Source organism: Anopheles stephensi, unplaced genomic scaffold, assembly GCF_013141755.1.
Source record: "Anopheles stephensi strain Indian unplaced genomic scaffold, UCI_ANSTEP_V1.0 ucontig49, whole genome shotgun sequence".
NCBI classification, from domain to species: domain Eukaryota; kingdom Metazoa; phylum Arthropoda; class Insecta; order Diptera; family Culicidae; genus Anopheles; species Anopheles stephensi.
Genome location: NW_023405415.1, coordinates 1,000 through 24,535, shown reverse-complemented (window position 1 = coordinate 24,535; position 23,536 = coordinate 1,000). Strand labels below are relative to the sequence as shown.

At 43.6% G+C, this 23,536-nt stretch overlaps 1 protein-coding gene across 1 annotated transcript; it reads left to right on the top strand.

The window, feature by feature from the left end:
• The first annotated feature begins 5,449 nt into the window (after nucleotides 1-5,449).
• Nucleotides 5,450-8,859, top strand: LOC118517089 (GATOR complex protein MIOS-like). The gene is made up of 5 exons (XM_036062942.1): nucleotides 5,450-5,731; nucleotides 5,806-5,988; nucleotides 6,051-6,191; nucleotides 6,250-6,369; nucleotides 6,436-8,859. The coding sequence occupies exons 1-5, from the start codon at nucleotides 5,605-5,607 to the stop codon at nucleotides 8,430-8,432; spliced, it is 2,568 nt and encodes an 855-aa protein (XP_035918835.1). The 5' UTR covers nucleotides 5,450-5,604; the 3' UTR covers nucleotides 8,433-8,859.
• Nucleotides 8,860-23,536: the final 14,677 nt, after the last annotated feature.

Sequence of the window (23,536 nt, the reverse complement as noted above, 5' to 3'; positions counted from 1 at the left end):
CCGTGTGGAGTCACGCTGTCAAACTGTCAAAATTATTGCGGGACATGTCGGAAACGGGCAACATAAACAAACACAACCAAAACAACCACGTTCTGAAGTGACAGTTCCTTAAATTCACAAAAAAGCAAAAAGCTATTGATTTAAAAGCAACCGCCTTGATTTTGGACAAACGAGCTAAGGACATACGGATAGGATAAGTAATTAAGGATGGGGGTGGTGGACCCTGGGGGAGGCTCCCCCGGGTCATATTATGAGATCCTCGGGGAGGATCATAGAGTGATGGGGAAGAGGAAAAGGAAGATGAGAGGGGAGAAAGTAGCATTGGAAGAAATGTGTGACAACGAAGAAATATTTATGGTGGTAGAGAGTATCACAGAGGGGAAAACGTTAGCAACATTTAACCCGTTTCTATTCCGAAAGTCAGTCGAGACTGCCATTAATGGCAAACCGGTACAAACGACGCTGCTGAGGGATGGCAAAATCCTCATGAAGATGAAGAACAGAAGCGACGCCAGAAAGCTGTCAAAACTTAACCTCAATCACCCGGGCGGCACGTTGAACGTAAAAGTATACGAGCACGAATCGCTTAACCTCACAAAGGGCATTGTTAGGTGTGATGCATGTTTGTTTCTAACCGAGGAAGAACTCCTGGATGGTTTAAAGGACCAGAAAGTTACCAAGGTGGAAATTATGAAGAGGAAAAATGCTGTTGGTAAAATAGTAAATACAAGGTCGGCAATACTCACCTTCAACAGCACAGTGTTGCCCAGGAAGATCGATATCGGATACTTTACTGAAAGAGTGGAATTATACATTCCCAAACCCACTCGTTGTATGAATTGTATGCGCATTGGGCACACAAAAAAAGTCTGCTATAGAGAGAAAAAATGTGCGAAATGTAGCCAACCATTCCACGAAAAGTGTGAAAACCTAGCAAAGTGCGCAGAGTGTGGAGATGCTCATGGCACGCTTGACAAAGAATGCCCCATATATAAGGATGAGTGTGAAATCAAGAAAATACAGGTAGAAAAGAGAGTAACAATGCGCGAAGCAAGAGTCATCCGCAGGAACATTGCTCCTGTCATCCCTAGGAAGTATACCACCGTAGACTACGCCACATACACAGCCAATAAGAAAAACACCCAAACCGCACCTAATGATCACAACAACGAAGAAAACAAAGAAATTACAGCAAACAATAATGAAAATAATAATAAAATAACAGAAAATAATAATACAAAAACTAAAAATAGCACAGAAAGTACAGAAAAAAACAACACAGAAAAGGAAACAATTAATACACCACCCATGACGAAAACGATCATCATCAACACATCAGATGACGAAGATAACATCTCATCCACAAACATAGCCCCCTCGACCAACTCAGGAGTTATGAATAACATTAATAACACACAAAATAATGAAGAAAATATACCATTCAAAGCAATGACAAAAGAACAAAGAAAGGAGTATGCAGCCAAACGATTCAGAGAAATAGTATAAGATACACTCTACTATTAAAATGGCTGCACAAACCAACATCAAAGTAACACAAACAAACATACAAGGACTACTAAACAACATAGACGAGCTGAAGCACATCTTAAGCAACGAAAACATTGATGTGATCTGCCTGCAAGAAACTTGGCTAGTGGATCACACTGCAAGCAAAACAAGAATAAATAATTACAATCATTTTTACCAAAACAGAGAAGATGGCTATGGTGGTTGTAGCATCTTTGTACATAAAAAATATCGAGTAGAAAGCGTACAGGTACACCCTAAGAACGAACACATGCAATCTACTGGTATCAAACTAAAAGGGCTGAATATAATGGTAATCAGCACCTATGTGAAACCCACCACACCTAAACACATATTCGCCAAATATTTCAAGCTGCTACTTCGTACGGTCAACAACACAAAAGCCATAATAACGGGTGATTTCAACGCCCATCACACAGCGTGGGGCAACCACTTCTGTGACATGAGGGGAAGAATCACGCTGGAAGAAGTTAATAGCAGCGATTTGGTACTGGTGCATAGTAAGGAACATACCTTTATAAACCCTGATGTAAATAAAAAAAATACTGCCATTGACCTAACCATCGTTACACCTAATATGGTTCTAGATGTCGAACGTAAGGTCACAAACCAACACATTGGCAACAGCGGACACAGAATAATTCACATAGCCTTAAAAAAGCCTACCAAAGTACAAACAAGATCTGTGATAAATATGGTAAGAGTAGAACAACAAATCTGTGATATAAGTAGTACCGAAAATACCACCATAGATAGCCTTAAAAATACCCTCCAGAAAATCATGAAACAAAACACCAAATCCATTGAATACACACCAAAAAGCTGGTGGAGTAAAGAGCTCCAAAGGGCTTGGGAAAAAAAGAACGAAGCTCGAAGAAATTTTAATCGCAACCGTAGTATAGAAAACTTGATTCAATCCAAAAAGGACCTAGCTAAATTCAAGTTCCTAAAAAAAGTGGAGAAGAAGAAAAACTTTGAAAAATGGTTAGATAAGGTCAACTCGGACAGCACTAGCAAAGAACTGTGGGACCTTGTGAACAAATGTCATGGAAAACCAATCAACAATAACGGCATTAATATAATAGCCGAAAGTACGGAAAATGCGAAAAAATTCCTAAAGTTAAACTTCAGCAGCCCGAAAAGGCCAAGATGGCAGTACGCTCCACAATTCATTTCAGACATCGAAATCTTGAATTTGGAGAAATGGAAAAAAATATTAGCCAATAAAAAAAACACAACACCTGGTACTGATGGTATATCATACAAAGCCCTGAAATTGCTGAATGATGAAGTGGTTCTGGTACTGATCAAAGAACTGAATAACATGTACCAAAATGGAAGGGTACCGAAAAAACTGAAAAAAATCAAGATAGTAGCAATTGGCAAAATTGGAAAAGACACAAACTGTGTAGAAAATTATAGGCCTATAGCACTTCTGTGTACATTGGTTAAAATAGTCAATTCAGCAGTCCTGCAAAATATAACACAGCACCTGGAGCAATTTAATATCCTTCCGGAAACCACATTTGGCTTCCGAAGACATAGATCCACGATGACTGTTGTAAACCTCCTGGTTCATAAAATTCTTCACAACAATGCAAAAAGAAAATACACGGGAGTAGTCTTTATAGATGTTAAAAACGCTTACAACAGCGTACTCACCCAGGAACTTCTTGAAATTCTCAGACTTGACATGATATCTGAAGAGGATATTGCATGGGTTGCAAGTTTTCTGAATAACAGAAGCCTAGAAGTAACAGTGGGAAAAGAAACAATCAAACGGATTGTTAGTAACGGTCTTCCACAAGGTGATGTGCTTTCACCAACTCTCTTTAACATCTACACGAGCAGCTGCCATGAACTAAACAACAGTAAGATCAGATTATTGCAGTATGCGGATGACTTTGCAATTATTGAAACCGGAATAACACCAAAAGCAGTTGAAACAGCGTTGCAAAGAAGCATCACATGGCTAAAAGAGCGCCTCAGCCAGCTCAATCTAGAAATCAACAGTGCCAAATCAAAAGTAATGACCTTCCCTAACAGCAAGTTCAGTATCAGAGTAAATGTAGATGGCGAAGTGATAGAGCAAACGAAAGAACACAAATTCCTGGGCTTAACGATTGACGACAAATTAAAATTCAACAAGCATCTTGACAATCAAATCGCCAAAACAACAAACAGACTAAACCCGATTAAAACTATTTGCAACAATTCTAACCACGTCAACCCAGAAAAGGCCATGCAAGTACATCGAGCCATAGTACGAGGTACTATAGAATATGGGATAGGATTTAGCCTCAATGCAAACAAGAACAAACTTCGCAGGGTTAACATCACATTAAATCAATCCTTAAGAAGAATAACCGGATGCACTAGATCAACGCCGCTCAACACGCTCCATGCCATAGCAGCAGAAAGACCTTTCCACATTCGAGCCAAATATCTCGTATGCAAACAAATAGCAAAAACAATAGCATATTCCGCACCTAACAAAGCCCTATTTTCCAAGCTAAATCATCGTCGAACCGTCAGACTATCAGAAATAGAAAAAAACTACCTAAACTTCAATGAAACTCTACAATCCATAGTCACATACCAATTCAATAATACTATCCAAAGTAGTAGTACCATAAAGATATCCACCTCAATACCCGGTTTAGAAAACTGCAAACAACGCTATAACCCCACAACAGCACGTCAGCTAAGTCTTGACTTGATTAACACCACAATTACCACCCCCACATCCATACAAGTCTACACAGATGGGAGTAAGATAGACGAAAACTGCGGTATAGGAATATACATCATCAGTGGCAGCCAAGTACTACTAAACCAATCCTATAGACTGAAAAATCCTATGTCCATATGCTCAACAGAACTGTACGCTATAAAACTTGCTCTAGACTTTGTGATCAAGGAACGATTAGATGGCCCAATTATTTTCACTGATAGTCGCGCGGCATGCCTCATTATCAAAGGAGCCTTGGAGGAATTTTACACGGACGATATAGTGTCGGAAATCTTGAACAATGGCATAAAAGTGAACCTCAGAATACAGTGGATCCCCAGCCACGTTGGTATTGAGGGAAACGAGGTAGCGGACAGGCTTGCTAAGGAAGGGATTACAAGCAACAACACCATAAACAATAAAATACCGCTCAAAGACGCGCTAACAATTTTCGAAAACAAGGCAAAGGAGGAAGCTAACACGTGGTATAAAGAAATAAGCCAGCACAAAGGCAAAACTTTTGCGGAGTATCAAACTCGAATGGAGAAAAGAATGTGGCATCACCGACTAAAACTACCAGCTCATGGCATAAAAATGATCAACAGATTAATATCGGGACACGATCACAGTAACTACTGGTTACACAAAATGAGGGTAGTGGACAACGGCCTATGCGGTACATGTAATGTGCCGGACACGGCCAAGCATAGGGTCTTCCATTGCGAAAGATATGCCTTAGAACGAAGAAAAACAACCCACATCAACGAAGTAGCGTTCAAAAAAACATGGAAAAGAAAAGACTCATTAGGATTGATTAAAATAATCAAATTCATAAAAGACAATAGGATAAAGTTCTGAATTACATAGCTACATGAAACATAAATCGAAATCACAACCGCTCAATCCTGTGATATAAATGCAAAGAACAGTCACGCACACAAGAACGTCATAAAGCAAAACACGAACCTTCCCACAACCGAGAGACGGAAAAACAGAACAGAACAATTGTAACAACCATAGAACATCAGGACATATGGCCTCAGCAGCCGGTCCATAAATCACTAGGGGTAGTGGTAATAAGCCTCAACCACGGAGTAACTAAGGAAAGCCTAAGTTTGGATTCCTATGTGGTACCGTGGTAATACCTCGACAAAAAGAAGAAGAAGAACCAAAACAACACTAAACTGATAACAAATAAGCTTAAAGTGTGTAATCTTTTCTAAAAGAAGGTGTAATAATTTCTCCAAAGCAATCTATTAAGTAATCGCTTCTGGAGTCGCTGCTTGAATTCGGACGTAAATGCGTTAGAAGCACAAGTGATCAAAATGTCCCAAACAGTCGTGGAGCTGCACTGGTTCCCGAAGTACTCGGATAGATTTTTGACCGCAGCCAGTTCCGAAATCAATTTGTATCAGGTGAAGAACGACATCATAGATCATGGCGAAAAATCGAGTAAGTGTGGATAGTTTGGTATAAGGAAAGCATCAGCTGAAACGAATTTCCTGTCTTCCCTTTTCCCATTCCAGACATCAATTTGGACATCTCTAAATCGACCACTGCCACACTGATTGCCTTCGAGACGCGTTATCAGTTTGTGCGTACTGTCGCACCATCGTACCATGGTGGCGGGGAGATCAATTTCGCTGCCGGACTGCCGAACGGGAAAGTTGCATTATGTAACTTTGTCACCGAAAACAATGTCGAATTCAGTAGGTACCTTTCGATCCGGGTTCGGAAATCCTTTCTGACGCGCATATCTGATTGTTTACAGCACCGAGAATATCGCGCGCTTGTACGTGTATTGCATGGAGCGAGCTGGAAACCAATTTCCTGGCGATGGGCCACGATCGCAACAGGTCAGACAATTGCATCACAATCTGGGACACGGAACGCGGCGTACCAAACCAATCATGTAAGGGATGGGAGTACTCGAGGTAGAAACAAAAAATGAATGCCGTTTTTCTTTTCAGCGATCGTAAACATGATCGGATTGTCAGAAACAGCTCATTCGGTATGCTGGGACAAAACGTTCCCACAGGTGCTGATAGCAGGCATGAGTCACAAGTACATCAAGATGATGGACTTAAGGCGTAAGTGTTACTGAATAGCAATCCGTGCAAGAAATTACTTTCTTACATGTCTCATTTCAATTGCAGAGAATCCAGTCATCACAACGGTCGCAAACACACGCACAGTAAACGGTGTGTGCGTGGCACCGAACGGTCGCTATTTAGCAAGCTACGTCGAGAACATCATCAACCTGTGGGATCTCCGTTCGTTGGAAAAGCCGATCAGTCAGATACAGATGCAGAAGAGCATAAGCCAACTGTCCTGGTGCCCGACCCGTTCGTCCGTGCTGTCGACGCTTCAGCGTGACTCGCCGTTGATAAATCTGATCGATTTGCATTGGCCCGGATCGGAGATGGACGGTGGTGAACCACATTCGGTGAAAAGGTTTGTATCGCCGTTCCAAACTACGGCTAGCATGCTGATGACGAGCCGAGTGCCCTCGATGGCGTATCTTTCCTGGCATCCGTATGATCTGGAGCGTATGTTGGCGCTGTCGAGTGTGGGCAATATATGCGACTATCGCATTCCCCAACGGATTGCTGTATCGTGGGATAACAACAACAATCTGTTCGGTAACAATGGTAACGATTTGAGACAATTCGCAACGCCAACTCGTTCGTCCACGCCGACCGACTCCCTGAACCAGTGGAACATCGATAGCAGCGAGGAAGATATTGCCGAAACAATGCAGCACCGGGCGTTGAAGAACTACGGACTAATGGCGGATCTGCAGCGGAATGGCGATCTGGTGGAAAAGAACGATGGGCTACAGTCGGTTTGGCGAATGTTAGGCCACATGGTAAAGGAGGACAACAAGCAGGGACTGAAGGAGATCCTGGGTGTAAGCAACGCACTGGAAGGTCCGCCAATGTCACAATCCGAGCCAGTCAACACGAAATGGGTCGATTTCAGTATGTGCAGCGGGTTGGTGGTATACCGCAGCGAGCAGCGTGACATCGCTCAGCTGCTCTGTGGTTGGACGTTTGAGCGTGAGAAAGAAGCCTCGTTCACCGCCTTTCTGGACGAGCTGTGCGCCAAACGGGAGTACACAAGGGCTGCCCTGTTGGCATGCTTTCACTTCCGTGTGCGGTTGGCGATAGATATTTTGGGCCGCGGGGCTGATCAAGCGTCAGATCCCAGCTCGTTGTTGCGTGTGGCGGCGATCGCATTGTCGGGCTTTTCTGCCGAACGGTCCGAGCTGTGGCGGAAGCAATGTGGCGCGGCTCGCACACAGATAGACGATCCGTATCTGCGGTGTATGTTTTCGTTTCTGGCGTACGAAAAGGATGGTTTCGAAACGGTCACGAATGAAACCCAAATTTCGCTTAGCGATCGCATGGCGTTTGCCTGCAATTTTCTGTCCGATGTAAAGCTTGCCGAGTACACGAAAGGCATGGTGGCGAATTGCATTGAAACGGGAGATTTAAATGGGTTACTGCTGACGGGAGCGACAAACGATGGCATTAGCTTGCTGCAGAGCCATTTAGATCGGACGGAAGATGTGCAAACGGTAGCGTTGATAGCGGCACGCTTTCTTACCTCGGAACTGTTGGCGAACTACCGTGTACAGTACTGGATTGCAACGTACCGGGATATGTTGGACGTGTGGGGCCTGTGGGAGCAACGATCCCAGCTGGACATAACGCTCGGTAGCATTCGGTCACCACCCCGAAGCTCCCGGTCCGTTTTCCTGCTCTGTAACTTCTGTGGCAAGAACGTATCGATGGCACTGCAGGAAGATGCTCGATTGCGAGGAAACGCCACCACAATGCACAAACTATCCTCCTGTCCACACTGCCGTAAACCGCTGCCTCGCTGTGCACTGTGCTTGCTGCACATGGGCACTACGATGGGTGCCATATCGCAGAGCCAAGCCATTCACGGTCAGATCGGATGGCAATCGAAGCCATTTTCGAAATGGTTCAGCTGGTGTCAAACCTGCCGCCATGGAGGACACACCGAACATCTGACGGAGTGGTTCAACCAGAACACCGAGTGTCCGGTGACGTCTTGCAACTGCAAGTGCTTTGCCAAAGATCTACCAATGCCACAGTTTCCACGGGACAAGGATAGCGTTTCCTGACACCAGCTGTCCACGTTATTTTAAAGAAAGAAAAAAAAAAAACTCTTGTCAACGCATTGTGTTCTTGCTAGGGTTAGTTTTAGCGCGCCAGGGAGACAATATTCACCGTATTGATTGAGTAGAGGCGGCTCAATTGTGTTCGTTGTTTGTTCAGTTTTTGTTTTATTGTACCTTCATCCTCGAAGAGGGCTTTTGTTTGCTATTGTTTTATATTACGCTAATGGGTATATTTTACAAGTGTGAACCGAAATGGGGGGGTAAAACCGGCCAAAGAAATGGCCTAATAAAAATCATTTATTTCAGACAAATAAAATGGGAGGTGTTTATTAGTCTACTGTTTTAAAGAAAGGTTAGATAAACTTTATTGTTAGTAGCAGAAGTATGAAAAAAAAAAATCATCTAATGATAAAAATGATAAAATAAAAAAATACTCTAAACAAGGGGAAGAAAATATTCCGAGACTGACAGCTCGTTTCTCCCCACCAGAAAAGACGACAAGCTCCGCCCACTTTTCGCCCGTATAGCAAAGCATAGTTGTAGTAGTGTGAGTGCAATGTGTTTATGATCTGCCGAGTACACACAGTAGGAGAAGGAGTTGATATAAAACATTAAAAGGCATAAATAACCCGACCGGGAGTGCATCAGAGACTCTTGCGAAGCGGTAAAGAGAAGTGGCAAAACAAGGTTTATAATAATGGCAAATACATCGCAAGTTAAATCGTTCCGGAACCGGTTAATCATGAGCGGGGGGGTTTTTAGTTTGCTGTACGGTTGGAGTGGTCCGCTTAAGGACTCCGACCTCGGGAGGGCTCAGGAGCGGCAAAGCGCGTCCAGGAAGGAGAGGAATCGCAATGACACGCCTGGTGCTGATGGTCGAGATTGGAAGTAATTAATTTAAATTTATCATTCATTAGTGGTACGGTATGTAATGGAAATTGCGCTACGTTATTAAATTTTCTCGAATCCAACCTTTTTTCTCCGTGACAAATCGTCCGGTACGCGTTTACTTTGCTTTTTTTTGTGTGGCTTGCATCTCACGTGTAGCCAAGCAGTATTAAGCTTTGGTAGGAGTAATTGACTTAGCCTTGTGTGTGTGTATATACACTGTTGGACGATAAATGTCACCTGACCGGCAAGGTCCTACGCACAGCGGGCCGAGACGTTCTCAGCCATGCAGGGGACGGATTCAATTTAGTCGGCTCCACTCTTGCCGTGAACCCTTTTCGATGCAAATGGCGATGTTATGAAGGGCTTCGCTTGACCATTAACGTAATTACGCCGACATTTCCTTGGGCGACTGCGAGTGCTTGCGCTCGGGAGTTGATTTCTGCTGGAGGAGCTCGGTACTTGGTTGCTCACTCTGGGAGGGACTTTGCGTTGCGTTTTTATGTAATTCCGAGAAGAAATTAAAGAAATAGTGCACAGCAAACGGCGAACGAATGCGGACGAGAAAATAGAGGGAAGGAGAAAACAAAGCTCGTAATAGCATTGTTTATCTTTATGCCGTTTTAAAGTATGGAAAAATTAAATTAATGCTTATCGTTTGTTTCACTGCACGATCGGTGCTAATGGAGAGAGGTAGCAAGAGGGGAAGAGAAGCAGAAACCCTGATGCGAGAGTGCGAATAAAATGGCGCCGGAAAGTGTCTGGCGGGTATCTTGGTGCGAATTAAAACCGAAACCGACAGCGGCTTAACTCACCGACACTGGCTGTCGAGGATCGTAAAGTCATATCTAGAATGGATGTGTGGCGCTGGGCTTTTTGTGAACCGGGGAGGGAGTTTCCGATTAAGTTCAGCTGGAACTTTAGCCAAGAGCAAAGAGTACGTTTTTACGAGTTCGGAGAAATTTTAATCCCATTGTGTTTATTGTGAGCACACTGAGCCCAATGAGGGAGGTGAAGCGGCAGAAGAGTAATTGTAATGTTTGATTAACCTCTTCTTTTCAAAGAGAAAACTGAGATAGAGTGAAGTGTGTCTGTTTATAAGAACAATGAGTAAGGTAAGATTGGGAAGAAGTTCAAGAATAACTTAGCATTTGAAAGGGAACTCGGATGGACAGAATTTTAGGAGAAAAGGTACATATCATATAGCTTCTCAACTGTCATTTTAAATTTTGGCGATAGAATAGCTCTCCGTCAAATGAACCAACCTATCAAATGAGCAATTAATAGAGGCATGTTTAACTGTGAGAGGAGTTGTTGAGGGAGCCTTGCCGTTCAAGGTGCATTATTCTAAAAGGTGCCTCACCTAACCAAGATTCTACGTCATGGAACTCATCCGTGAAGAGATTTTATCGTTTGCAGAATCTCTTCGTCCAAAGAGGCTTCCTTTAACTGATGAACGCTTGACGTCATGTACCTATAGATTCTGTCTTGAAAGAAGTCTCAATCTCGCAAGTGCCTTGTCGGTTAGTAGGGTTATTTTTGTACACTGATCGTAAAAAATACTAAAAGCTATGGGAAAAATGTTTCCCATCACCGGGCTCCCCAATTAGATTGTCCTACTTTTAATTGCATGTATCTCACCGCCCAAGGTACCTTATCTTCCAGAATTACTTATTTTCCAATGTACTTATCGTCCAAGAGAAGCCTTGTCCGAGTCAGATGGTCGCAACGTTCAAGTCTCATTTAACAAGAGACACCTTATTGGCCTATGAGCCTCGTCTAATGAGGTGTCTAAAGTCGTCATCCTTAGAGCCTCATATACCCAGACATAATGCCTTAGAAGGAGTGTCATCGTGATAAGAGAATGGCTAGATTTTTTGACAGGCACCAAGAGGTATTCTCGCCAAAGGATCCCTGAAGGCTCGAACCGCCACAAGTACACAATGTCCTATCATGACGAACGCATTGCTTGAGGTTCAATTTGCTTCAAACTACAATTACTCTCTATAAACCTTCCCTTCTTTTAATTACTCGCGGTTTTAATACCAATATCAAATCACAAACCCCTCTTCCCAACACAAAAAATAAGGCAAGTCTCCCCAATGTAAAATAAATCCCCGGTTCTAACCGTCAAAGAGGCAACACACAACAACGCGAGCAAAAAAAAAAAACAGCGATCTTCATTACCATTAGCTTTATCACGGGCGGCGCTTAAAATTATATTATTTAGAATTATTTAAATTGCTGAAAATTATAGTTCCTCACCGTGATGCGATGCGATCAAAAACCCGCCGAGCCGTAGGTATCGTAGGGCCCGTACAAGCGTTTATTATCAATTATGTTGCCGAACGATTACGAACAGTACGGCAGGTTATCGTTCGACAGATGCGGTCACACGGTCTTAGTGTGTGTGTGTGTGTGTGTATTCTTCGATTGCCGACTGCCGGTGGAAGCGGTTTATTATCGCTAATAATAATTTTATCCGAATGCGAAACCGCTCACTGCTCTTCGGTGCAGAATATGCTCGATCGAACCGAGCTCCGGACTCCGTTCACTTTTCAATTAACTCTCGGCTCTAAGCATCGTTGCGTACCCTTGAGAGTGTGTGTGTGTGTGTGGGTTTTATTTTTCCTGTCACAGAAGAAGCTTGCATCCGTGGTGCTGGTGATCCATTTTCATTACCCCGAGCTGGGTCTGTGTGTTCCGGTTGCGAGAGCTTTTTTTGTGCTGGTCCAAATGGGCAGAACCTTGCAATCCATCTCATCATGGCAAACGGCGTGGGGGAAAAAAAATGGGAGGACGGTGTGAATGGAAGTGGAAGTGCATCCGGTGCACTTGCTGAAAATTGAATTCAATTTCGTTAGCCAATTAGACAGAGGATGGGTTCGGTGGTCCACACTCGATCACGGTGCCAAGAGTGTGTCGTCCACCGGGCCTGGTGACGAAAGGCCTTTAACCGCAACCATCCAGCACCTTTTCGAGTGCATCCGATTGAATGGTGCACGGCGCTGCACTTAGAGGTCATAAAATAAACGCTTCAATTTGGATGGGTTCTGCTGGATGAAGCGCGTCCGACCGTGGCGTGCCAGAAGCCAGAACACTGTTTGATTACGAGCCTCGCACCTTTCGCAGTGCTTTGCCCGTGAGGCCTACTACCGTTTACGATTTAACCACCAAATTGAGCAAAGATAAGTCAATTTCCGTTTGCTTAAGCATTGCGAGAGACAGAGAAAGAGAGAGAGAGAGACTCTCGAGTAAATTAGCTTTTCTTTAGTAATCGAAGGTGCTTGGTTGAGCGTTTTTCATTCAGAAACTCACACCCCGTGCGCTCCGACTCCTCAGCAGTACAGCGATCGATGATCAGTCAGCGCAAGTATTTACCATAATTGACGATCGTTACTTACTGTAACGCTGCCCGAACGGAAACGATTCTAACCGGTGATCGAATTTCGGGCCGTCCACTCTGAAGAAGCTCCCCCCAAAAATTCCCCCCCTACGGATGGTATTGAGAGGTATTTTTGGGGTGTCTAAAGTGTTAAACAGCAGATTAATTCGTCTGGCTGCGCTGTAAGCACTCTTCGTTCGAGTCGGTTGCTAAATTGAATCGACACCTAAATCAATTTGTTACCGAAGTTTATCTGCTGCCTCTCTACGCCGGTCGGCAAGATCAGACGGTGCGAGCAGTGTACAGCTACAAATTGCAGCATTCACTCGGCAGCAGCAGGTTTGAGCCTTGATTAGCGGAAGAAACGGGGGAAAAGAGAAGGAAGAAAAGCGATCGTTATACATTGTAGCGATTGGAGTTAGGCATTGGAAAAGAGCTTTAATTTAATCAGCCGAGTGCGTCACATAAATAATTAGGCTGCCCGTTTTTTCTCAAATATCTATTTCATCATTTAAAGAGTGATCCATGATGATCGTTAAACTAGTCCCCGATCCTAACCTTAATGAAGACATTTCCGTACACAATAAACACATAGTAGTAGACTGCTAGAAAATGGGAGCATTAGCGCACACCTATCCAATTTGTTAAGATGTCAATAAGAGCAGTGCTTTATCGTGCACAAATCATCTTGACACACGGAGATCCGTAGATGGGCGGCGTAATTTTGTTCAAGCGGAACACATTCAGTCGTTTTTAGGGGGTGCACCAAGCATTGAGCGCTTCTGGTGTTGTGTAGCGAAGAACGAAGGTCTCTTTTGGGGGGTTTGTTCTACTTCGCGTAACAGAGCGGTGTCACCCGTAAACGAATGTGACTTTGCTGCCCAAATATAGAGATTCCTGGAGGGTAGGTATTGTTATTTTATTTCTGTTTCGTATTTGGGTATCAAGGAAGTTAGCTTTGATAGTTCGATAGCTGACCTTTAACGACAAGTTTAGACAGGTCGCTCGGGCTCTATTATTTCTTATGAGATCTTTTAAGGTTCACTGTCAGTATCAAGGCTTTATAAACATACCGGGAGATACGAAGAAGAATACGTGACACTGCCATGCCGACATGACTTGAACGCCAGTATGTCATCAAGATATTTGGTCGAAGACTTCATTCCTCCACTGACTGCTCCCAAAACGATCTCTGATCAGTCACGGTGCTTGCAATATGTATCGTGTGAAAATGGGTCACTGATAAGCCCTTTCGTAATTCAAAAATTCTCATCTTTGTCCAAGGCTTCGAAAGGCCCAGGGCGCATCAATTAATCGAACTTCAAATAATCTCATACTCCAAAAGGCCTTTTCGTCCCAAGGACCTAGTGGTCCTAAGTGTCTTGTAGTAGCAGGTGTCCTAAAGGTTGTTTGGCAGTACTGCCTCTAGAGGTCCTTTCCTGTCAAAGCAAACTATCTTGACTTAGTTTACCTTTAGTTGTATAATCAGTCCTGCCTGAATATAATCTGAAGTTTGTAAGCACTCTTCTTTGAGTCTAATCTCCAAGGGCCTCTAGAAGTCTGCCGTGCAAATTGCCAGGATAGCTTGTGGCTCAATCTTATCTCAAGAGACTGGGTTTTGGGGAGAGATCAAGGACAAGAGCTTGAACTACGTTTCACAGAACTGATAGGACAGCCAGGATAGCCTGGGAGAGTTGAAAATATATGTCACATTGGACTAGAATGTCAAAAAACTAATACCAGTAGCTCTATGACATTACCTTACAACGAAAATAACATCATATTGATCGTACTGGGGCGGTCCGGTGGCAATAACGGCGCCGGTCTTCACACGACAGGGCCGGGGTTCAAATCCCATCCACCCGCTCTCCGTACGTAGAGCTGACTACTTTGCTGCGGATAAAATTTAGTAACAGGAAGCCAGAAATGGCAGTCCGAGACCTCTCGAGGTTGAAGACTGTCAGTAGGTCTTGTTGAATTCTGATAAACTGGATCCTCATTCTCCATCTTCCAGATTAGTTTCAAGCATCAAATCTTCCTTTGAACTCAATATTAATTCTGCAAACCAAATTAAGTGTAATCGTAATACAAAGGAAAGAAAATTGAACTCATCCAGAGCGACTCTTGCAGCTTTTGTTTCTCATTAGAAAGTGACCAATCACAAGAAGACTGTTGGTTGGAGTCTTTGGGCCAGCTCTCCCACCCAGCCAACCCTGAACGAGATTTGACAAAGTAGAATGTGAGAACCGGCTCAGTTTTCCCACCCAAACCCACGAGCGGTCGTTGCGAAGCGCTAGGCTCGTAATAGTTTTTCCCAAGTTTCGCTCCGATCGGCCGACCGATGGGTCCGTAGGAGAGTGGCCTCCCGAGCGCCATGGCTGGTAATTGCTTCTATTAAATGAGGTGGAAGCATGTAATTGCTGGGTAGCGTCGAAGGCGGCATCGAGTAGTAAGCGGCTCCCCTGTGTGTGTGTTCTAATATCGGAAATTGATATTTTAATCATATGTCCATCCGGGCTGATCTAGACGATGGAACTCTTGCCCATATCTTTCGATATCTCTTACCGGGAGTCCGGTGTAGCGAGCCGGTACGGTACGCGGATTCCCAGCGCCGGCGAGAAAAAACCAATCTGGAGCGCTGTAATTAAGCTTCCCGGCGTGGCGTAGCGTGGCGTCAAATGTCTCATCTAGCGGAATGTCTTTTCGGCTTGGGCCACGAGCGTATCGAGCCTCCCATTAATTATCTGCGGCCTCCCGGTAGTCTCTGTTTGTATAAGGCTCACAAAGGAAGCATGGAAACCGAAGCATGGCAGAGACGTTTGCTGTGTGTGTTTTTCCTAGCCGAACTGGGGAGTATCGTAATCAAAAGTCATTAGCCATGGTTACAGTCGAAATTGATCCCGGGCCATCGAAATAATGAGGTCGCCTAATTGCGTTCATCGTGGTGCTCCAAAACAAACCAAAGCAAACGCACCAGCGTGCCGCTGGTTTTTTTTCGCTCTCGGATGGATCGACTCAGCGACCGAAATGTCAACAGGAAACAAATTATTATTTAATCGTTTCGTTTGTAATATAATTAGACAGGCCAATGTAGGGTGCGCCCGCTGCTGGAAAAACAATGAAAAGACGGGTGGGTTTTCCTTTGTCTACGAAACGTGGCCAATCGTGATGGTTTCGGGTGAGCTTTCGGTCGCTTTCTGATCACTGATAAGTTGACAAATGGCACCTTTCTAACCCAATAACCTAACGCAAGGTGGCCCGGGGCAGCTACGGGGTGTCAAAATCCTGGGCTGCCCCGGCACTCGATGTGATTTTGTGCTCGGTGGGGTGACTTAATTTCGAGCATGCAAAATAAAGCCGGTGGAGGTTAATTTCAAAATAATCACCCTTTGCTGAGGGGGTCTCGTTTCGTTTGCTAACCGATCCGTTCGGGTTGGTGGAAGAACTCACATTTACATTGAGCGTTTACATTATTTTTGGGCTACTCCTGATGCGTCTAGTTCACCGAATGTGTTTTTAATTATGAGAAAATGTGTTTAAGAATAGTACGAGCAAGAGTTGCGAAGACGATAAGGAAAGCACGACAAACATAATTAGCTGTGGTGTGTTGAGAAAATCTACCTCTTTGAAGTCACGTTTTGGGTTGGCCTTCAAGCTGGGTTCAAGTTATTTTAATTTTTAATATTTTATTTTTTTTAGTTTTAAAATTTAATGTTTCTCTGCTTGTTTCATTTATATTTTTTATATCTGTATTTATATCTATTTCTTATATTTGCTTGTATTTATTTTATCTCATTTCTTGTTGCATAAATTTGGACTTAAAGACGTTGAGATTTTTTATATTTTCTTCCGTATCTTTTTTATTAATTTCTATATGATTTTATTTTCTATTTTCTGTTCTTTTCTTATTTTATTTTTTCTTTATTTTCATATGGAAAGGGTCTTGCTGTTTTTTTCTTTTATCTTGTTTTATTTTTCTTTCTTAACATTTTTTTATTTTTTTTTCCTGTTAGTGTTGAAGTCCTACATTTATGTGCTTTACTCCTTTGTCTTTTTTTTCTTATTTTCCATTTGATAGGTTTGGTCTTAGAAATGTTTTAGTTTGCATGTGATCCTATTTCTAAAAATATTAAGCAACTATTTGTATGTTAAATAAATTATGTTTACCTATGCTGTCCATCACACGTATCGAACTGTTCGCCGCGAAGCGTTTATTGGTAAAGTTTCGTGTAATTTTCCATTTCCATTCTTCTGTAACTCATTTGTAACGCTTCCCAAAATAGGGAAACCGTGCGCACGCAACGGGCCTAATAATCAGAAACTCCTGTTAGGTATTTGTTCAATAATTAGCTATTCGTTAATCATATTCTTGATTCAATCCACGCCATCGTGATAAGGCGGGCTCATGCAACCGAAAGCCCTCGCCATGCTAAACGTGCAAAATGTACAACCAAAACACACAAACACACCGATAAAGAGGGAAAGAAAAGCCAGCCACAGGCAGGACCGCCAGAAGAAAACGACCAATGTAAAACGGAAAATCATGCTCCAAAGCACCGTGAAGAATGGTAAAGTAAATCTCCCTCGGCCGGTCGCTCGGCTTCCCCGTGGTACCGAGCTCCCGTCATATTTGGCCGCTTCGATTCGTAACGCCAGATCAATCGAATCGAACGATCATTAAAGCAATTAAAAAGTGGTATTTCATCTCAATTCCGGCCGCTCGGAGTGGATGTTTTTCTAATTTAAATATTTGGCCTTTCGATTACACACGGCACAAAGAAGGAGCTGCCGGGCTTTCGGCCGCCGGTCCGCAGTTAATGAGATCAAGCAAAGAGGAGACCTGGATGGATCTAATTAAAAGATGAATTAGGAAAGTTCGGGCTGCAGTGGCCAACGCTGGATCGACCTGCACCGCTTCGACCGCGACCTCGGGCCTTATCTCGTACCATCGTTAGCGAGCGCTATCGGCGGGAATGCGGTTGAACAGAAGCTGGTTTAATTAGAAAATTGATCGCGTTGTATCGGCGGGTTGAATTAACGATCGGAAAAGCCGGTTGCAAGGTTCGCGAATGGTGTGTCTTCCCTCTCCAACCGATTACTTCTTCCCGTGCTCCTCCACAATCGTCGACATTGTTTCGAAAGTTTTGCTGTCAAGGTGTTGGAAAGATTAATGATTGCCCCGTGGTTAGGCGATCGTGACGATCGAGTCTGTGCTTCTGCTGGGGGAAAATGGGACAGGAAAAACATTGGTACACTTTTTGCTGAAATGGGCGGGCATGAAGTTGAAGTGTATTGGTTGTCTTCTGGCAGGGCATTTTATGCAATCACTGGACTAAACTGTCAATAAGACACAAGAAAAGCACAACAAACATAATTAGTTGCATTTTATTGAGAAAATCTAGCTCTTTGAAGCCACATTTTGGTTGGACTTTTCAGGCCAATTTCAAATATTTAGGCTTTTATTTATTTTATATTTAAAATAGCTTAGACAGTACAAGCATCAGGCTAAACTGTTATGCTAATAATTTAAATAAATCATGTCGCGATATAGCATATAGCATAGTTTTAGAAATTAGAATGAATGGATTAGAAGAATGAAGGAATGAGTTCTACTTCGAATGAATATGATTACAATTTATCTGTGGTATTTTTATGGCAAAATAATTTTGTGCTAATGCATTTATAGGAGCGGCAATGTTTGTCATTCACTAACACATTCATCAAAGCAAATGAATTATCAAATGAACTATATGAACTATTACTACTCAGGAAACTCAAGGAAACAATATTGATTGATGCTATAACCAAAGATTTAGATTTTAGCTTATATCTAATTCGTTTCATGCAGGATGTAGGATACTGATGTGTGTGTTTGATGTATATCATTATTTGTTGAATATTTAATTTTCAACGTATTTTTTATAAATGTTAACTTTTTCCATAAATTTGGATAAATAAGCTTGCAACATGCGGGGCCGTGACCTTAAGAGTTCGTTAGGCCTAAGAAGAAGAAGAAGCTTGCAACAATTTGGCGTAGTCCTAACCATGTGAACTAAGAGTATTTAAAGTTTAGTGCTTTTCAAATATTTATGCCCTGTGTGTGTATGTTATGACTCATACATGAAAGCTTTCCATGTCCTACTCAGCTGATACAATCAATCATACAAAAAAGCGTATTTCATCGGAAAAAAACACCCACCCACTCTCCCCACGCTGCACGACGTCGTAAAACGGCACAAAACCGTGTACAGCTCATCGTGTTCGTGTGTCAATCAACAAATTAGATCCTCACGCGAAAAATGGACAAACTAACAAAAAAACGAAACGAAAAATCACGTTCCGCTAATGAGTTTAATGCACTTGATTATGATGATTAGGCCCCGGACGGAATCGGCTTGGGCCCGCTGCCGGCTAATAAATATTGCTCCACAATTGGACTTTTGTGTTCAAATTAAGCCGTCCTTTGTTTTGCGCGGACTGGTGCACGGGTGCAAGTGCAGTTGCATCGGGTGCCTTCGGGAGGTTGATCGTTTCCCGGGATTCGAGGGAAGTAAATGAGCTGGTTACGAGCGTGTTAACAACGAGCGATGGGGTAGCGTTTTTTCCTCCTTCTCGTATATTATGGGATACCATGGGAGGCTCGAATCTTTCGGTGAGGGCTGCCGAGAGAAACACCAGAAAAAAAGTCACCGTGCCAGGATTCGGTAGATTAGCAGACGTCGGTACTGGATGCTGGAAAGTGGAGTTCGTTAGTTGGGAAAGCGGTGTTTTTCTGTTTGGTAGCAATTTAAACTTTACCCTAGAAGAGGATGAACGGCTTAAGTGCCAAAGATAAGAGCAATTTAAGTGAAGGTTTGTTTTTTGTTGCACTTTAAATTAGCTATACAAAATCGGTTCAAAATTAAAATGGTAAATGAAACATGAAACAAATTATGCTTGCTGGTAGTACTGAGGTCCATCTACCAATTTAATTAAAGTGAAAAGGACTGAGGACGTCGGAACGTAACGCCTGTAACGCTGGCTGATAACGGTGTTCATTAGGTTCATTTTTGTTGAATGTTGAACCTTTCGAAATGAACACCAATCGTTCTCAGAACGATCGACTCTGATAATCGACTGCGTACGGACCATTAGGCTGCGTACGTTCAAAGCTATTACTAAAATGATCCGAACAAACTAAAGCGAATAGAGTTTATCTCTTCCACGGTAAACAATCGCACGCTTTATCATTTCGCACATAATTGATTCTATTTTTCCAATCAAATCCCACCAAAACGAAATTGTTTTGAAGGCTAAACGATGTACCCGTTGATTGTTATGATGGTATCATGCATTCGAAAAACGCGCACGCTTAACGCCAACACCGATCCGATACGGATCTTTCATCACGTTCCCGTCAATGCCGTACAGTTCCCAGGTTTCATGTGCTACCAACCGTGTGATAATTGTGAACAAACGAAACTCACATTCCTCCAAAAAGGTAAGCAAAAACCCCCGACCCGTTTGAGTAGCGGGTAAAATGGAGGAAAAGGTAGCTTTGTGCAGTAAACGAATAATGTATGCATGCATTCCACAGGCTGACTCGTGAAATTCATTGCTTCATTCGTTGGGGTGTGCAGTGCAGTGTTTGCTGGTATGGCAGATCCGGCTCGGATAAGACGGGATCGTGCAGAAAAACGGCCGATACGAATCGTGGAAAGGCCGCGTGCCCTTAAATAGGTGTGGATTTGTGTTTGAGCGTTATTATTTCACGGTTGTTTTGGGGAAGCCGGCCGGTCCGAGCGGGCGATTGATTTCGGACCTTCCTGATCTACTTACTGCTTTTCATAACGTAATTGATGAGAGATCGATCGGGGGTCTGCTCGATGAAGTCCATGTAAGATTGAAGCTGTCTAGGTTGTGTTTTCCCCCTTTGTTTGCTGATGAAATGATGGACGAGAGATTGAGGGTTAATCAATAGGAATTTCTGTAAAAAGAGCTGTGGATAAGAGTCGAGATCGCACCATAGTAGCAATAGTTTAGCAGCTAGACCTCCTTAGTCAACAAGGCGATTAGACAACAAGGAAGGACTTGCGGTGTTCAATGATATTGTATGTACAGGTACATTTATTGATGTCCTTATCGTGTGACGCTTTGGCGAGTATGAAGAATGAATCCAGGACCGCATATCCTTAGAGTCCTAATCGATTCTCCGGTTGCATTGGCCTATTTTCGTTCAAAGGACACTTTAGATACCCAGTGCATGATGAGGTACTCATTAGTATTTGCTAGATAATAGCAAAGGTCGTTAGAGCTGGTCTAAAGCCACAACGGTCCCTACAGACTAACTAAGCAAACACGCATCAAATCTCACTTGTGGGTAGTTGATGAAGTTGGGAGATTTCTTATCTAGCTCGCTCTGTAAGAGTCCCTGAGACCTTATTAGTAAGAGTCCCTGTATTAATTGCTTTAGCCTTGCGAGTTGTTCAAAGATGTGATTGCACTGCCAAGATCCCCTAGGATAATCCGAGCATCGGTAAACTGCATGTCAGTCTGATAAGGGATATATAAGTCCATAGAGCTCTGAGTCTTTTGAAGCTAATCTTCAGCTTCTTGCTAGTGACATGACTCTGCTCCTATGATGCCTATTCTTTATGGAGCTTTAATACGGACACATTGGATTGTATTACAGTTATAGCGCTACAGTAATGGCACTGAATCTTGATGTATGTCTTGGCCCTGCTAATGCTTAAGCCTTCTAATACCAGACAAATTATTCCTGCGAAATACTTGGCCTCTTAAACTAATGTTCGTCACATGGATTTCTTCTTTCGAGAACTTTCATTCAGGTTCCGAGAAGCAGTAGAGATCTCCTACGATCGAAAAATATCAGTAATCTAAGATGCATTGATAATCAAATTGATAATCTAATAATTGAAGACCGCACTCCTAAACAACTCCCAGTAAATGTACCGAAGCCCATCCTAAACAATATGCAGTAGTGTCTCAAAACACCTTGATGAACCAAACAGTAAACACATCCCAACAGCTAAAACAAAGAACACCGAAACATCTGACATGGTTGCATAAGTTTGAGTGACCTTGCGAAATGGCGATCCGGATCCCGTTATTATTAAAGATCCTTCGCTTATCATTCGCAATCTCCCACACACAAACGGCTCCAAATTTGTCTTGAACTCTCCAACACCATCTGTCGAAAGTCCTTGCCGTGCGTGGTCAATAAACTTTCCCCCCGTAGGTCTCAGCCAAACAGATGCTGCACCGGCAACCGCAGAGAAAACGGGCCGTACCACACCCGTCACACAATAATAATTGGAACCCTTACCGGAAGCACAGGCCGGCGAGAAAAGATCAAAAGGAACAGCGTTTTCGGAAGAAAGACACTCGCTCGGTCTCCTCCCCGTCGTCCGCAGCAGTCGTTTCTTCGCGATTGCGGCACCTTCGCGGCAATTATAGTGCACTTCCTCATATTTCGGCCCACGGACACGATACCGATGCCGACTTTTCTTTTGATTTTTCGGGAAAACGGTCACCAAAAACGCGCCCCTTCGATTCGGTCCAGCGTTTACGATTCCGGGTGGCCAAATTAAATCATTACGGAAATGAGTAATGCCCGGTGGTCGCTGGAAATGATATCGCGGAGAGCGCGCGGTATGGATTAAACAAAGGGCCGCCATGTGTCCGTGGTTTTGTTTAGTGGCGTTTGTCGATGGGTTTTTGAAGCTCCAGATCATAAGCTCCGAGATCAAAAGCGGCCCTCCACCAGCGTGGGCAACTGTGGCAGCTGATTAGACGAAGGCGAAGTAGCTGAAGCCGTAATTATAGTCAGTCAATTGAACAATCCTCCGAAAACGGTAGAATGTGTGTGTGTCTTTTTCCTCTGAGGTGGCCTCGATGGACTCGATTTCTGCCTGCCGTACGCCCTTTTGCTCGCCCGTAAAACAAATAGTATCTAGTTATGGGGCCTGAATTTCACACATTCCTTCCACAGCCTGGATTTGGTAAAGGAAGTGGAAAAGCGTAGCGCGATTGTCCTGATGGAAAGAAAGCGTCCCACAAGCACGTCCTATTAAAGCAAATACAGCCCGAGCGAGAGAGAGTTTGGAGCATGACTTTCGAATTTCGAAGCGAAAACACTCATTCCACCAGCGTGCAGGCCACCACACCGTCTAGTTACCGGGCTAGTTTAAAATGCTTTATCTCGTCAGCATGACGTGATGCTCTTTAACAACGGCAGCCATCATCACCGACAGCGCGCGCGCCGGATTCGACTCGCGCACTGGACATGCCCCATTCCGTTCCGTTAACACGTGTTTGATTAGGAATTCAGCGTCTGTCTAACGAGCTCCCCGGGTCCTTGCCACCGATGTAGGCGAGGAAAAAGGGTTTCGGTGTAAGCGATATGGAAATTATCTCCACCCGAAGATCGCTTCGACCCGAAACCGATAAATTACTCGACCGGACGGATCACCTAGGAGTTGGTGGAGGCTGCGCTGACGTGACGGTGTCTCCAGAGTGTTTGTGTGTGTGGGGAGTCATGAGTCCACCCGCTCGCTCGGAAGGAGAGTTTGACATTTATTAATCCTAATGGGGCGCATCATCATTTATCATGCACGACCCCGGAGTCTTCCCCGGGACTCAGGAACGAGAACATGAAATCGTCCAAAACCGAAAAATCGATTATACTTTCACACCGTAGGGGGCGCCCCAGTCCGGCCCGGAATCGGCCGGCGTCGTTGGTGTTGCTGGTGGCCGCTTAATGGATTGTGCTGTGGCTGATGAAGCTGATCACAATATTTTCATATTTGCATTTCGGGTCGTCGTGCAGGCCCCA